Source organism: Desmodus rotundus, chromosome 9, assembly GCF_022682495.2.
Source record: "Desmodus rotundus isolate HL8 chromosome 9, HLdesRot8A.1, whole genome shotgun sequence".
NCBI lineage: Eukaryota > Metazoa > Chordata > Mammalia > Chiroptera > Phyllostomidae > Desmodus > Desmodus rotundus.
This window is the reverse complement of record NC_071395.1, coordinates 74,472,051-74,489,549: the sequence shown is the minus strand read 5'-3', so window position 1 is coordinate 74,489,549 and position 17,499 is coordinate 74,472,051. Positions and strand designations below refer to the sequence as shown.

The 17,499-nt window shown below is 38.9% G+C and overlaps 1 protein-coding gene and 1 pseudogene across 3 annotated transcripts in view; both read right to left on the bottom strand.

The window, feature by feature from the left end:
- Nucleotides 1–17,499, bottom strand: part of UBE2G1 (ubiquitin conjugating enzyme E2 G1) — a 104,780-nt gene that overhangs the window by 19,578 nt on the left and 67,703 nt on the right. Inside the window, exons 2-4 of one of the 3 annotated variants that reach the window (XM_071219310.1) lie at nt 15,137–15,343; nt 14,480–14,582; nt 2,459–2,551 (exon numbers count right to left, since the gene is read on the bottom strand). In XM_071219310.1, the coding sequence (XP_071075411.1) occupies nt 2,459–2,551; nt 14,480–14,537 (151 nt within the window). In that variant the 5' untranslated portion in view covers nt 14,538–14,582; nt 15,137–15,343. Of the gene's footprint in view, nt 1–2,458; nt 2,557–14,479; nt 14,583–15,136; nt 15,344–17,499 lie in introns of all 3 variants that reach the window. The other 2 variants (XM_024564898.3, XM_071219311.1) reach the window with 2 other exon arrangements.
- LOC112308598 (male-enhanced antigen 1 pseudogene) lies at nt 6,369–8,947 on the bottom strand (annotated as a pseudogene).

The window sequence follows — 17,499 nt, the reverse complement described above, 5'->3', positions numbered from 1 at the left end:
CACCTTTGCTTTATAGACCATAATATTCTTACAGAAAGAGACCATAACTCATTAATCATCTTTATATCTCCAGTCCCTAGCAAATAGTCACATGCCCATTTTCCCTCTCATTCTTATTTCAAAATGACTTTTCACTCTTATCCTAGCCTAACTCTTCTTCTACTCGCTGTCATTGCCCCATCTTCTCCTCAGTTATCTTTTCTTCACAAAGGATCCCCTCTCTCAAATCAAGTCTTATTATTTCACTCTCTCACAGCTTCTCCTTTATGGCCTACAAAACAAAAAGGTCTCTTCAACCTAAAAAAAAACAAACCACACACCTCTTTTCATCAGTTACCCTCTTAAACTACTTAGGCCACTCTATCCTCTTGAAAGAAAAGAAGTGCCAGGTACTGCATACATATGTGCTGTCAGTTATTTCTCAAGGACAGAGAAACTAAGGCTCGAAGAGGCTTTGTCCCGAATTATACAGCTAGTCTGGTGCAGCGACCGTCAGCAGCTTTTTATTTATTTACTTTTAGACAGGGGAAGGAAGGGGGAAAGAGAGGGAGAGAAACATCCATGTTCGAGAGACACATCAATCGGCTGCCTCCCACACACCCCCAACTGGGGACCTGGCCCGAAACCCAGGCATGTGCCCTGACTGGGAACGGAACTGGAAACCTTTCGGTTTGCAGGCTGGTGCTTAAACCACTGAGCCCCACCAGCCAGGGATCACGTCTTCTTTTAAAATAGGTATAAAGAGATTGCCCGTTACACATTAAGTAATTCAAACGAAGCAGGAGAAACTGCCAAAAGGCTAGGAATAAATAAAAGAAATTTCAAAGAAACAAGAGGTGAAATGTCTTTAATTTGTGCATCCATACTTCATGTAGGACTATTGTTAACGGATTCTCCCACAAATAAGTTGTTAACGGATATTTTTCTCCCTTCTTATTTAAATTGTTAGAGAGAGGTTTTTTATTCCTTCCTAACAAAAAGAACTGTGCTTTTGGAATCACTGCTTTCTTAAATGCAATGAAATATGGTGGGTTCCCTCGGTTCCCAGTAGTTTTGCATTTGCCAGTTCTAGTCTTTCACAAGACCCATCTGTTTTTCAAGCCTTTGGGTTGTAATACATATTCCCTATCCATGCAATAATGCCTTAATTTATTCAATAATCCATTACTCTCTTACTGATTAATGTTTAAACTAATAAAGGTTTTCTTCCTTGCAACCAAAAGAACCTAACTTTAAGAAACAAAATGCAGATTATGTAGTAGTATAAAAAGACAGCAGAGCCCTGACTGGTGCGGCTCAGCTGGTTAGGCACTGTCCTGCAAAGCAAAAGGTTACAGGTTTGATTCCCAGTCAGGGCACATGCCTGGGTTGTGGCTTTGGTCCTCAGAAGGAGGGACATATGACAGGCAACTGATCAATGTTTCTCTCCCCATCTCTAAAATAAATAAATAAAATCTTTAAAAAAAATAGAAAGACAGCTGATTACAAAATACTGATAGTCAAAATACTTAGAAAAGAAATCCTTGTAAGCTCATACAAAACAAGGCCAAAAGTTCAGAGAGACTGTGTATACTAAATGTGGCTTATCCAGCCTAACCTCTGGCTCACAGAGTAGACTTTAAGTGGTAGCACATCCTTAGGTAAAACCACCAATGTCTCTATTTCATGAACAGCAGTACTGGATGCTTTCCACAGGTTAAAACATACAGTATTTTACTTCATTTGACACTCTGTCACCTTAGGAGGAAGGTAGGATATTCCCTTTTTTATAGCTAAGAATATAGATTAAAAAGTCCAAGAGCTAGGAAGAAAAAATATAACGAAACAATCCAGGTTTAATTACTTCTGTGCTCTTTGTAATAGCCAGAGTGTCCCCTAGTGCCTTCAAAATTATGTCCTCACCTTCGCTGGTGTGGCTCTGTGGATTGAGTACCAGCCTGCAAACTGAAAGGTTGCCAGTTCAATTCCTGGTCAGGGCACAAGTCTGGGTTGCCAGTCAGGTGCCCAGTTGGGGGCCTGCAAGAGGCAGCTGATTAATGTTTCTCCTGCAAGTCAATGTTCCTCTCCCTTGCTTTATCCCTCCTTTACCCTTTCTCTAAAAATAAATTAATTAATTAAAAAAAAGAAGAAATTATATTTTCAATGATAAGAGCTCTACCAATGCCGAATCTCTTATCACCCACCAAACTTGCCTCTAGTTTGGAACATCATAAGCCATATCATGAGGTTCAAAGAACGGAAAACTAAATAAATACAAAGCTATTTTTTCACATGATCTCTGTTATTCCTTCCCAACTAAAGAACCTAATGCACAGCCATGCACATAAGAAAAACAATGAACTTAGTGTAAAAATTCCGAAGCAATTTCACTGAGAACTACATCTTTCTTAACAACCTTGAAAATTTCAGTGATAGGCCATCACACTTGTAAATGTAAAAGGAAAACTAGATAACTTACCGTTTGGGTGCCAGATTTCTGTAATGAATTTCATTTTGGGAGGCCGGAGGGGATAATCTTTTGGGAAAGTGAGATGAGCCTTAAAAACACCACCTTCACTGGAAAAAAACAAAAACAAAAACAAGTTCTTGCCTATAAGTTCCTGCTTTTAAGTAGACAATTATTAAAACAAATAGAAAAACAAGGATGCTAGTGTTAACAGTATAAATTAAGTAAATAATATGGATTTGAAGCAGACAGTCTACTTACTCAAATACCCAATTTTAGAAACTGTCATACCTACTACCTTATTAATAAAACCCTCAAAAAGCTAGTAAAATGAAATAGCTCAAAAAAGACATCCAAATCAGATCATATTATTGCTGTGCTACAAACCTTTCTATCACTTTCCACTGCACTTAAAATAAAACTTACAAGTTTTAACATTGCCTGTAGTGTTCAAGTTGCCAGATCTCTATGTTAATCTCAAATCATCACTCTTCTTTCTGTTCTAGCTAGTCTCCCTTCTGTTCTCCAAACACAACGAGCTCATATATTTCGTGGGGGGCAGTGCACCCAACCACAAGAAATGACATTTCATGGACAAGCCAAATTGGCATCCAAGAGCAAGGCTCCTGATTCAAGTTCAAAATGGTGGAATATGAATATCCTGAGCTCACAGCCTCTCATTAACAGCAAAGCTACAACTACATACAGAACAGCTATCTCTGAGAACCACCTGAAGACTAGCAGAACAGATTTGCTACTAGCAGGGACATAAAGAAAAAGCCACACTGAAACTTTCAGGGCAGGAGGTGTAGAGACTAAGTCCAGTCGGGACCTACCCCGTCCCCCCAATCCCCATGTGGTAACTCACAAAGTGGGAGGGATATCACAAAACCACGGAGGCTGTCCCCAAAGAGCGTGGGGTCGAAGCCCTAGCCTGGGGGATCTGTACCAGGAAGAGGAACTCCCATAACATCTGGCTTTGAACACCAGTGGGGCTTAGGTCTGAGAGAGCCAAAGAGCTGTAGAAACCCAGGCTGCACTATTTTTGAGTCCCAGCACAGAGGTAGCAGTTTGAAAATAACCTAGATACACTGACTAATTTTAGGGTGTGTGCTGGAGGAACAGGGAGGTATTGAACTTTCTCTTGAATCATAGGTGCTGGCAGGGGCCACTTTCCCCCTTTCTTTAACCCAGCTGGTTTGACAGTGGCAGGTGCCATTTCTAACCCTCTCCATTGACCTTGCTAACACTGTCCACCCCATCCTGGCATTTTCCTGAGGACCCACCCAGGCTAGCACCCCTCTAAATTGGCTCCTGCCCTGCCACACCCAGTGGGCAGCCTCAGTAGGCACCAGCACACAGCACTGCGTCTGCAATAGCAGGCAACCACACGGAGGGCTTGACCTGTGCACCAGTGAGCCCACAAAGAAGCAAAAGCTAAAGGAGTTCGTCACCACTAAACCAGCATTACAAGACATGTTAAAGGTTCTTTAAATCAAAAAGAAAAGGACACAACTAGAAATAAGAATATATATGAAAGAAAAAGAAATCTCACTAGTAAAGGCAAACATAATAAAGACAGTACACCAGTCACTTATAAATCTAGTATGAAAATAATTAAAATGGCCATAACTACATATTTATCAAAAATTACTTAAAATGTAAATTGACTATGTGCTCCATTGAAAAAAATGACTTAATGGATTAAAAAAAAAAAAACAAGACCCTTACATTTGCTGCCTACATGAGACTTCAGATTGAAAGACACACAGACTGAAAGTAAAGGGATAAAAAAGTTAATTCATGGAAATAGAAACAAACAAAAAGCTGGGATAGCAATCCTTATATGAAACAAAATGCCCTTTAAAATAAAGGCTATAACAAAAGGCTAAAAGGACCCAGCGGTTCCACTTCTGGCCCTTATCTGAAGAAACCAAAACACTAATTCAAAAAGATACAAGCACCCCTATGTTCACTGCAGTGTTCTTTACAATAGCCAAGATATGGCAGCAACCCAAGTGTCCATCAACAGATGAGTGGATAAAGGAGTGGAAGTACATATATAAACATTGCTACACACACACACACACACACACACACACACACACACACACACAGGAATATTACACAGCCATAAAAAAGGCTGAAACCTTGCCATTTGTGACAACATGGAGAGACCTAGACAGTATTATGCTAAGTGAAATCAATCAGAGGAAGACAAATACTGTTCCAGTCCACTTATGCGTGGAACCTAAATAACTAAACAAATGAATGAACAAAACAAACAGAATCATAGATACAGAAAAACTGATAGTTACTAGAGGGTTGGTTGACCCTGGGAGTGTGGGCAAAAAGGTGAAGGGGATTAAGAGATACAAACTTACAACTATAACATAAGTAAGTCATGGGGATGTAAGTACAGCATAGGGAATACGGTCAATAATATCACAGTAACTTCGTATGGTGACAGGTGGATAGTAGACTTTTTCTGATCACTCTCTAAGGTGTATAAATGCAAAATCTCACTATGTTATAGACCTGAAACTAATATAATATTGTATGTCAACTATACGTTAATTAAAAAGAGCTTTCTATTCCACAAAAAAATTAGACATTAGACCAAAAAATAAACAAAAAACACCAACCCACAATAAGCTCTTTCTCATCTCAAGAGTTTAGGCACATTTCATCTGGAAACAGATGTGCTGACCTTCCAGCCATCCATCCATTTACTTATCGTTTACAAATATTTATTCAGCTTTTTTACTTGTCAGACACTAAGGATATAGCAATGAACAAAGTATAAAGTCCCTCAAGGAGTTTATATTCTAGTGACTTTCCAAACCACTACTGTACAATAGAACTTTCTACACATTGGAGATGTTTTATGTTTGTGTGGTACGATATGGCAGCCATGAGCCACTCAATTTGTGGCTAGTGAAACTGAAGAACTGAATTTTAAGTTCCATTCAATTTTAATAACCATATGCAGGCAGTGATTGCTGCTTCTTAGTACAGTTCCAAGCACTGCAACTTACTTAGGAAGCGTGCTTGAAGAATTATCAAAATAATACGATGAGTTGTATAGGTTCACCATGAAAACCAATGAGATGAAGTCAACCTTATGAAGTAAAAAATGACTAAGTTCCTGCTTTGTGTCCTTGGTACTAGTTATATCTTCTGTTTGAAATACCCTTCTCCCCTTGTCATTCAGAACTCAAATGTTACCTCTTGAGAAAGATTTTTACCCCATTACTCAGTTTTAACAAGCCACTGTGGCTCGCTATCGCACTGACAAATTTACTGCAGCAGCAATTCACGTATCAGATTCTCTTACTGTTCAGTGCACATACCATCAGAGCACGGCACTCTGATTGTTTGTCTCAGACCAGTGAGAAACAGAATTCTAAGCTCAGTGAATGGTTTTCATTCATTGAACAAATATACACTGATAATCTACTTGTGTGAGACACTGTTCTAGGTAAATGAATATAACAGATCAAGAAATTAAAGAGCACTGGTTTCATGGCACTTACCATTCTAGTGGCAGAGGACAACATCAAGAAAAATATCAGTAATAAGCATGGAATGATATGAGCAACCTATTGTTAAATTTTTAAAAAGCCTATGGGATAAACCCATTTGTCTTTAAAAGAAGAAAAAGTGGGGATATGCTTATATGCAAATAGAAATATATCTGGAAACATAACACCAATACATAATTCTGGAGCACAGGATTATGGGATCTTTTATTTTCTGCTTTGTACATTTCAGTATAACCTCACTTTTTAACCACAGCAAGTATTAATTTCTATCACCTTTTTCTGATCATAAAAGCAAAATTGAGGGAAGGGTTAATAAAAGAGAGGTAGATCATTAGTACCAAATAGTCTTGAACACAGAAAATGCCACTGGACTCAAGTATAAAAAGTAACCTTGAATGTCCTGACTGGTGTGAATCAGTGGGTTGAGCATCATCTTGCAAACCAAGGTCGCCTGTGCAATTCCTGGTCAGGGCACAGGCCCTGGGTGTGGGCTGGATCCCCAGCTCAGGACATGTGAGAGGCAACTGATCAATGTTCCTCTTACACATTGATGTTTCCCTCTCTCCTTACCTTCCCCTCTCTCTAAAAATAAATAAATAAGTAATCTTGGGGGGGGGGGGGGTGGAAACTAAAAAGTAACCTTGAAACCTTGGCTGGGTAGCTCAGTTGGTCAGACCTTCATTCCAATGTGCCATGGTTACGGAGTCGATCCCCAGTGGGGGCATACAGAAGAATCAACCAATGAATATGCATAAGTAAGTGGAACAACAAATTGATATTTCTCTCTCCCCCCTACCCCCGTCCTCTCCCTCTAAAGTCAATACATCAAAAAATAAGTAACCTTGATAATACAAGTTTGGTAAAAGGAAAGGAATAGGAAAAAAACTGCAAAGGACTAAAGAAGGAATGAGGTGGTGAAGTACAAGCATAACAAACAGGGCAATTTGGGGTTAACAGTTAAAGAAGATGAGAAAAGAGTACAAATGAAAGACTTTAAAAGAGGGAGGCAACACTTTAGCTGGTGTGGCTCAGTGGATTGAGTGCTGGCCGAAAGGTTGCCAGTTTGATCTGATTCCCAGTCAGGGCGCATGCTTGGGTTGGGTGCCAGGTCACCAGCTGAGGGCATGTGAGAGGCAACCCATTGACTTATCTCTCCCTTCTCCTCTCTTCCTCCCTTCTCCCTCTCTAAAAGTAAATAAATAAAATCTTTTAAAAAATAGGGAAAAAACTAGTTTGTAAGTAAATGGGAAGGTGCTGGCAGAAAGACTAGAGAGACTGAAAAAAAACCTCAGAAATTAGAACAAGAAAGAAAATAAGGGTAGTAAAGGGCCTATCTAAGAAAACAAACATCTTTTCCCTCTGCACAGGAAGAAAACCAGACTGAATGTAGTACAGATACCCAGGAGCAGAAAGGAAGAAAAATGACAAATTTTATGCCTGCCTTATTGGCCTTAAATTTCATAATTTGTAAGATTATCTATTGAAGGGGAATAAAACCTGAAGATGAAGAAAATGGAGGTGGTGATAGCTGTTGTGAACAGTGCATTACACTGATAAAGAGGTAAGTCCATTTTCTCAGCCTACGTTACCCCAACTTGTAAGCGAGTGCCAAAATTGGTCTTAGGACATATTTATTATATGGACTAGTTTTTCAAACTGAGGCTATAAAACCAATCACCGTATTTTTCGGACCATAAGATGCACCTATGTTTTAGAGGAGGAAAATAGGAAAAACAATTTTGAAGCAAAAAATGTGGTAAAATATTTAATAACATAAATAACATAATATTCCCTCCCCCCGCAAGCCAGGTAAGCTACATTCGGACTCTAAGACGCACCCCCACTTTCCTCCCAAATTTGGGGAAAAGGTGCGTCTTATAGTCTGAAAAATACAGTGAGTCACTAGCCAGGGTTTTTTTTTCTTTTTTGGGGGGGGGCGGTGGAGGGGTGTACACAGGGTGCTTTCTTCTCCAGTGATTCATGCTATGGTGATTGGGCTCAGGCCAATGTCCCTGTATGTACAGAACTGAATAAAGTGGGTCTCTGAGAAGAAGTCTGATTCACCTTGATAAGGAAAGGGAGACGGGGAGGACAAAGATGGGCATTACAACCAGGGTTGTGTTCAGTCCTGTGCTAGTTCCAGTCTGGAATGCAGGGAAGTAAGGCAGCTCTCAAGGTGGTTACTTCCAGGCAGGGGATGCCTGACAGGCTTGGAGAGCCTTCCTTCTGTACCACATCTTCCCACTGTGCATCTGGTATCTCCCAACCCCAGGCAGGAACCCCTGGTGCAGGAAGGCTTATTCCAGCCACCATCCTTCTCACCAGTTCTACATGTTCTGGGTTCCATAGGAATAGAACTGTGCTTGCTCAATGATGTGAGCTTCCGCCTCATCTTCTTCCTGGCTCTCTAATGGTGGGTCTGGCAAATGAAGCCCAAGAGCCTGGATCCAATCCTGGATATTGGCAATTACATCTTCTCCATATCACACTGGTGCCAGCTCCAACTCCTCTGGTTCAGGATCTTGGTTCAGGGGCTGGTAGGACCTGCCCCAGTTTCCTCCTGCTCTTCTTCCTCGGGCTCCTCACTGCTTCAATCCCCAGGGCCTTCTGTAGGGACCTGGTACAGTCCCAGTTCCCAGTCTAAATGGGGAAGATACATCCAGGGCCCATGGTGTCTCCTTCTGGAACTACTGCTGCCATCCAGGCAGGGAACGCTCAGCACCCACACGACCCAACCCTCACCTTCCCAGTTTTCTTCTTAAACAAATAAAACAGAAAACAAAGGTGCTCATCACAAGTAATTTGTCTCAGTTATACAATCTACATACATGTTTCTATTCACTAAGATGTATACACCTAAGTATACACTGGATCATGATGTAAATTATTTCTGATTATGAGTTATGGTAAACAAACAAACAAACAAATTGTCTGAAAGCCACAAATACAGAAAACAGCCAAGAGTTAATGTAAAAGGACATCAAAGTAGCTGCCACAAGCCCAAGCACTTTATCCCACTGGTGAAGCTATTCCTCAATATTCAGGTAGCTTTCCTTAAATTCTAACTGCATACGTCCTCTGAAAAGTTTTATATTAGCTGATTGGAATCCCTATAATTAAAAAAATCACCTAGTCTCATGTTATTTTCAATCTTTAAAATGTCAATCAAATTTAATTAGTAAGATTATTCTAAAACTAGCATACAATTGCTACCCTGTCTGCAATGCCCTCACCCATTCTGAACCAACTATGCTTTTCCTTATGGTTTCTCTCCTACGGGTGGACTCCTTGTCTCCTTTACCAGTGGAAACCCTGTTTTTTTGAGTCTTGCTCAGTAGCCCCAAGTCGTGAACAACTAAACTTCTAATGAACAGCTAAATTAGCAAAGAAGAACTCAAAAGACCCACAGGATACAAAACATTTTAGACTAAATATTAACATGTCACATGTTCACTGGTTTTCAAATATACAAAGATGTTACTGTGATGAGCAAATTGAAAGTTCATTTAAAAACATCAATGAATTAAAAATATATTCTCTTCCATTACATGTTGTCTTCATCACAGATACTACTAGTTTATTTACGAGCATGATTTTTTTAAAAAGTATACAACCACGAGTTTCCCATTTGAAAAGGCTGAGAAAACTAGGTCTAAGGCCTTGTTCAAGTTTCTTCTATGAGGCTTCCCTTGCTGATTTTGATTAAATTATAAAATCTTGTAAGAATCAGAGATCCTACCATTCTGCTTTTTCAAATCCTATCATTCTGCCATATTTACTTTATTTAAATGATAAACTCTATGCTGCCACTTGAAATTTTCCTCAACGTTGTTCTTTCATATATATTCCTGTTAATACTTGTCTCTTGTTCATTTTACCTACCACATTCCACAGTTTATCCAATATAACAATAAGACATTTGACTGCTTCCAACTCTTTTTGCTATTACAAGCAATACGCTGAATATTATGAACACTTTCTAGGCACAGGGTTTTTAACTTAGAAATGAAACTGCTTAAGCTAAGTTTAGTAATTGTTCAAAGTCACACAACTAATAAAAATGGTAGTCAGCTACACAAAGATAGTCCCCAAAGCCCACGTTCTTAAGCATTAAATGATAAATGACATAGCACTGCCAATGATCAATCAACTTCTAAGCAATACGTGCACAAGGTTCACTCCCTCCAAAATTTCATGACAGGATATACGGCTTGTGCTTCTAAGTCTTAAACAAAACTATAAAGCAATTTCTTTGACCAGACAATTTCGCTAGCCAACTCTTCATGCTCCGTATCCTCTCAAGTTAAGGCAGTACTACAGACTATATACAATCTTACAATTCTCCAAACGTTCTACACCACTGCCAGCGGTCAGAAACAAAACAGCACACACCTCGAACAGACTAGCCATGAGTGATGAAAGAAGAAGAGAGTAAGAGATAAAAGAAGTTGTACGTTCACCATTCACTAATACAAATGTATAAACGTTTATTTACTCAGTGCTATCCGGGTCTCTGAGACTTTCTTTAAAAACCTACTGCCATTCCTACCTGAATTTTTCATTTCTGTAAATATGGGTGGCTATACACACTACTTGACAATCAGTTGTCTGAAAACAGCAAGTGTATCACACCAGTTTCAGAATGTCTTTCACAGAAAGCCTCAAGAATCAATTCCTAACAGCACTAGAAAGATTAACAGAGAAGTAATAAAAACTCAATACTGAGGTAGAACAGGGGCTCAGAGGAGGGTAGCAAGAAGGGGCCAATGGGGACATCTACAATAGTGTCAACAATAAAAATAAAGAAAAGATAATACTCTATAAAGGTAACTATAAGGGCTAAATTAATACTCATAGTATCTATCAGTCTCAAACAAAGTAATGAACTTAAGAACCCACCAGTTGATTACACAGATAGTAAAGAGTGTGCACTGCCCTCTAGTGACTAAATGAAGGCTAATGTTGTCACCATGAAACAATCACACCAGCTTTTAAAGAACTTTAGTACAGTATTAATTCTTTAATTATTACATAAATTATCTAATTATTAAGTGGTGAATTAATCACTTAGGCCTGGGTACCATCTAAGCCCACATTAACTTACTTTCAAGCGCCATGGGTAGTAGGCCCCCAAGCCCCCAGGTCCATTTTTTATGTTACAGACAAATTTTTCTTTAAAACATTGTTAAAAACATGTTATTTGTTGCAGAAATAAAATACAAGTAAACTGAAGGAAAATAAAAGCCATAATCCCCAAATTATAATACTTAGTAATTCAATGCACATTCTAAAATATAATTAACTGGTAACTTCTGATGTAAAATTTCTCAATGGCTGTGCTTTTTCTCCTTGGGACAAAAGGTAACTTCAAACTCTTAAACAGTGTTTCGTAAATGTCAACTAGCCCTGGACTCCCTACCCAATCTAATTTATTCAAATTCTTTATACTCACTTCACTCAGATGCCATACCCTTGTGTTCCAACCCTTTTTTTCCAGGCCCTATATACACAGTTCTCCCTATAAAATACTTAATCCCTAATTTCCCCTCCACTTACCCCTACCCACTCACTGTCACTGCCAGAATATCTGTCTAAATTAATTCTTACCTTGCTGTTGACAGTCTAAAATCTCTTCCGCCCCAGAATAATTAATCTAAACCAGATGTGACAATCTCATTCATCTTGCCAGTTACTGGGTAAGGAATGAGCAAGTCACTCAATTCTGACAAATGAGACAAGAAGCAGAGTCTGCTAAAGAAATTACCTTCTCTTTTTTCTTTGGATGATATTCTGAAATGCTCAAAACTGCTATTAACCATTTTGTGTCAGGACAACATATTCAAAGTATTCTAAGGCAGTTAAAATCAGATTTCTCTTGCTTATAGCCAAAACGCCTAATAACTAATACAGTCACTAACGCTTCAGTTCCTATTTTAGACATCTTTTTCTTCTGGGAAAAGTTCCCTGACACATTCAAAACCTGCCATCTTCCCAATGACTCCTCATAGTACCCCATGTCCATCACCATCAAAGTGTAATAAATGACTATGCAATGATCTGTTTTGTCAACTAAAGAATAACCTCTTTGGGAGCAGTAACTATTACATGCTCCCAACATCTAGCATAAGAGTGCTCAAAAAATATTAGAGAACTAAATGAATGAGTGATGTAAATGCCAGTGTAATGCTTTATTTTTGCAATCATTCTAAGTAGGACATTGCCAAAAGGGATGGCCTACACTCAATAAATCTTAAGCCTCTTTTTGAGGGCTCTAAAAACTATTTTATAAATTGCAGCACGTGAATTAGAAAAGACCATTCATAAAAAGGAATCAGATCCAGGTAATTTTAGATGACCGTTATCATGTCTGCCAACTGCATCAAGGCCTCACTACTAATAGGATGTTCAAAATACCAATGGCAATGAGGTTAAACAATAGCACAGGTGCTGCCGTGCTCTCATCAGGAAGGGACAGTGCGGAAGGGGCTGCCAACAGTCTCATCAGTAGGTCCACACTCCAAAGTAGATGCCACAAATGCTTCTGCTACCCACATCTCCTATCAAAGAGCCTGCACTTTTTAAACGTACACTAAGGCCAGAAATAGGTTTTTATTGGTGGAACTAATGGAATGTTAATTAATGAAATGAGTATTAAAAAGTGGGTTTTTTTGGTGAAGCTGAAGGTTCAAAAAATATATGGACCAGCTAATAATATTGAGACACATGTGCCACCATTGCATGAAAAAAAGTGTAAGAATTCTGTGAGGTCCTTAGAGAGGGAGCTCAGGCCTAGACGCCTCACCCATCTTCAGTATAGACAACATCAGTTTAGAAAAATTTCTCTTATTATCTCGTATCAACTGTAAGAGTAACAAGATTCTATTACTGCAATATTGCTGTGTTTCCCCTGAGTAAACCTTCATGCAATGTGTTTTGATTGCAAAACATAGAAGAATAGACTTGAACTTAAACCAGGTTACATGTATAGTTTTGTGTACAAAATTTAGTTAAAAAATCAGCTTTCAAATAATATTAGGATTATGGGGAAATACTTCTAGAACAGTTTTCAATGGCTACTGTTACCTACCAAACTAACTGGTTATTTTAACTAGTTATTTTAGTTTGCAACAATTACAATGCAAACATACCACTGGGAAATAAGACTAACAAAAATTTTGAGTGGCAATACATATGAGAAAACATTTTTTTTCAGACTATAGAAAACCCCAAAATCTACACTACAACTCAACTCTGTATGTCATATACCACTCTACTCTGGTAGAGAAGTAGCTCTGAGTTTTCTTTTCCATCATGTATTTTATGGGGTGAAAAGGAGTTACCATTTTAGAACACCTAAAATGAAACTACTTGGCCCTCAGGAAAACATGTCTCACGTATGCAAGCCCTCCCTGCTTAGTCCCAGAAAGGCCCACGGTTGAGTGAGGAGGTGCAGAGTCCCCAACAAACTCAGATCTAGGTCTGCCCCTACTCTCCCTCGGTTGTACGGCTTTGAGAAGGTTGCTGCATTTTCTTTCAATACCTCAACTTCTATAAAAAATATGGAACTTGTACCAGTCAGATACAAGGCAGTCACGATCCCTCTTACAGAACATTGAATATTAATAAATTTAAGTTAGTCTGTAAACACCTGGAGCAGAAAGTAAGACTGCGGTCTTTGAATCTAGAAAGGTATTACATAAAATATTTAAGAAACTCCACCTCTCTTTTTCCACTGCTCTTTGATACTACTACATTCTGTTGTCTCTCTTCACATCAGTTAATGATGATTAACTAAAAATGACTAGCTGTAACAGACACTTTTATAAGCTGGGAAAAGATGATCTTGAGTTCACTTTAGGGTGAGAACACCTTGGTTCTAACCAATATTCTGTGGGGACCTACTTAGAGAACCACTAAAACCACTAGGGAGATCCTGAAAGTTCTCCCTAGCCTGCTTAAGACTCTGATGGACGCACTATGCTCTGCATGGAATCTCCCAGACTCATGGTGCGCTGTAATTAGGGTGACAAAATGTTAAGAATGATAAAGCCTTCTCTTTAAAATTATCACGTTCCCTTTGGAGAAAAGGCACAGAAAGCACAAGGGAAGGGAAGGAGAAACATTTCAATAAAGAATTTTCTTCTTCCCTATCCTGACAAAACCAATCCAATTTCTGGGATACAAGTAAAAAATATATGTATTATTTATATATAACCTCACCTTATAGACAGCTCTTCTGTAAGTTTATCCCAGGTATCAGAGTAACTGAATTTCTGAAACTATGATATACATAAGAAAGCAACAGGTTTTAGACACTAGAGTTTCAAGCACGACACAAAAAACCTGAGACATTATCATTCCATACAACTGATACTAAGCACAGTCATTCCACCTGCTTTAAGAAAATAATTTGACTTCAGTTTGCCAAAATAGTTTACACTTTAATTAATTAAAAGAGCTCCACTGGTGTCAGTTTCACCGTACTTACTAAAGTGTATCTGGAGGACCAATAATAAGGACTTCCCATCGGTAGAGATCATTGTCATCTATTAAACCTGCTGAAAAGCCTTCCACTGGATTTTTGTTGAGTTCTGTGGAGAAAGAAAAATGTAATCAAAACTTTAAAATTAAGGCACATAATTTTCATCCAACAAAGAAGTTATAAAACTCGAATATACACCTTATTAATTCTAAACTATTAAATGAACATACCTGGATCCATTAGGAAAATGCTACCTGATGACCAAGGCATTTCCAACTCTTTAACACAAGGAAGCAATGGGTAAAGCAAACTGCCCAGAAGATCAACTTCGACTGCCCTCTTACTTCTAACCCTGCTACCCTGGTTTCCAGCTAGATTCTTACCACCATTCTAAGTAGCTCTGCAGTGGTGTGACACAGTGGTGTAGACAACGTGTTAAAATGCAGCTATCCAGGTTCATCCCCCAGATACTCTGTTTCTGAGGGAAATTAAACTAGTACTTCAAGCAATTCTTATGCTGTTATCTTTTGGGTGCACTTTTAGAAATACCAACAGAGTACCTAATACCTTTTCCTTGGAATATGCTGAGCTTAACCAACCTTCATTTATGCTAATATCTGTGCATCCATTTGACAACTCCTCTGTAACCTTGGGGATACACACCTACAGTTGATGTTCATGTGTGGGCCATCAGACTCCGAGCACGTAGAAAACAGAGGCTCCATGTGTCCTGCCTGTGTGTGTTGACCCCTCTGCCAGCATAGCTTCCAACACACATGAGCGGCTTAAGAATAATACCTGGAGCCTACAATCGTAAGATTTTTCTCTTCCAAAGAGAGTGGCTCTGGCATGAATGGAGGATGATGGAGGCTGGGGACAAGAACAGAGGCAAAGGACTAGTGAGGCTGGGAGACATAGGCCAACAGGGGACCTTGGAAGGACAAATGAGGAGTGCAAAGTCTAAACGGTTCCTAGAGACACTGGGCTTACTAAAGTAATAATGACCTACTGATGGTGGGCTTCATGTATGGAATTTTTTAAACAGCTTTAATAAGGTATAATGTGCATTCAGTGAACTACACATACTTAAATTATATAATTTAATGCATACTGATGGGTGCATACACCATGAAGCTAACACCACAATCATGATAGTGTATGAGTAGGTATATATATCACCAACTGGGAAGCTCAGACGCGGAGCACTGACTGGCTGGAATTCAGCAGCAGAAACAAAGCCCATGCAAGAGGAGAACGGCCTAGAAAAAACTTGCTGGGAGTCTGAACTGGTTTGTAATTCTCATAATTCCTGCCATTCTCTTCAAGGATCTCAGTCTGATGATAAAAGAAAATATACAACTAAAAGTGCAATACAACACTGAACAAAGTATATTGGTAACAGAGAAAAAGATATTAATTTTTTTGAGGAATCAGAGGTGGTGTTATTTCAATTAAAATTTAATACCCCCAAATGCCAGTAAAACACAGATAAAGCCAAAAGTGAGTTTTCTATTTAAATATGAATGGCTTCTTTCTCAAAATTTAAGGGGAGATTTTTTAGAAATCTAATATTTTTGCCTAACAGAAAAAGTAGACTTTTATAAATAGTTTTAAGTCAGTACATTTCATAAAACAAGAAATGCATTTTTAAAGTTATCATAAGACATAAGACGACACTGAAAATGCAAACATAGGAATTACATTTTAATCTTATTTTGTTGTGTGTGTAAACACTCACTGAGTGCTAACTATGGAGGGAGAAGCCGAAAGCCCCACTTTCACCGTCAACCGAGGGACAGAGTAGAGCACAGACAGCTGCAGAACAGGCAGTTATTTTCTGCACGGAACGATCTCATTTCCAATCTTTTTCTAGATAAACACAGTGCATTTCTCCAACACTGAACACAAGAGTCTTGTGGAAGACTCTGTAATTTACCGGTATCTAGAAATCACCTAGTTGTTGAATATTCCAGAAGTTCAGTGGAGTTTTATAAATATAGGCGGGTAAACTCTGAAATTATCAATAGCATACATGGTCAAAAATTACCCTAGAAAATTTCCTTACACTTCGCAGCAGGGCTGTCCAACCTTTTGGCGTCTCTGGGCTCTACTGGAAGAGTTGTCGTCTTGGGCTACACATTAAATACACAAACATTTACGAAAACAAAAAAATCTCAATGCTTTCAGTAAATATACAATTTGGTGTTAGGCCACATTCATAGCCATCCTGGGCCTCATGTGGCCCACAGGGGCACAGGTTGGACACCCCTGCAAAGTATATCATTCCTTCTCATTTTTGTCAATACATCATTAAGTTCCCGAAATCTTTTGTACATTCTTTTTATGTTTTTCTTCCATAGGAATAATTGTGTCCACTGCTTGTTTCATGTAACACAAAAGCCATGTTGAAGAATGTCCACTATCTCCCTTTGTCATGGCTTTTGCTCCTAGCATGAGTCCTCATAGGTCTAGATCCATGGATATTCAACAGGTTTAATCTACCCGCGGTTGCAGATCACTACCACACCTTCACGAATGCCTCCTTCAAAGTCCAGTTCCAGTAACACCTTCCTCCGTGAGGCCTTCCCTAAGTAATTTACCAAATAATCTCCTTTTGACCTCTGAATTCCTATAAATTATACTTCTAGTCTGCACTGTGTCACCTGGCACTTAACTATCAGCTACTGATTTCCACAATGTGTAGTAAACGCTCCAACATTGGTGCAGGAATTTGGAGGGCACATTATGATCATGAAGAGACAGAAAGGGTTTCTAAAACGAAAAGCGACATCTGAACAAGACAAAGGATTTGGGTGGGGGGAAGTGCTTGAGGTAGAGAAGCATGGAAAAACCTGAAAAATGGACATCAATATATGGCTAGAACAAAGTCGGAGAGGGGGGTTTAAGATGAAAACTAGACAAAATTAGACAGAAAAGAGCCTCTGTAAGCCACGTAAGCTTACACTTTATCCACAGGGCTATGATGATGAGTTTGTTTTGTTTTGTTTTTAAAACAATGAGGTAAT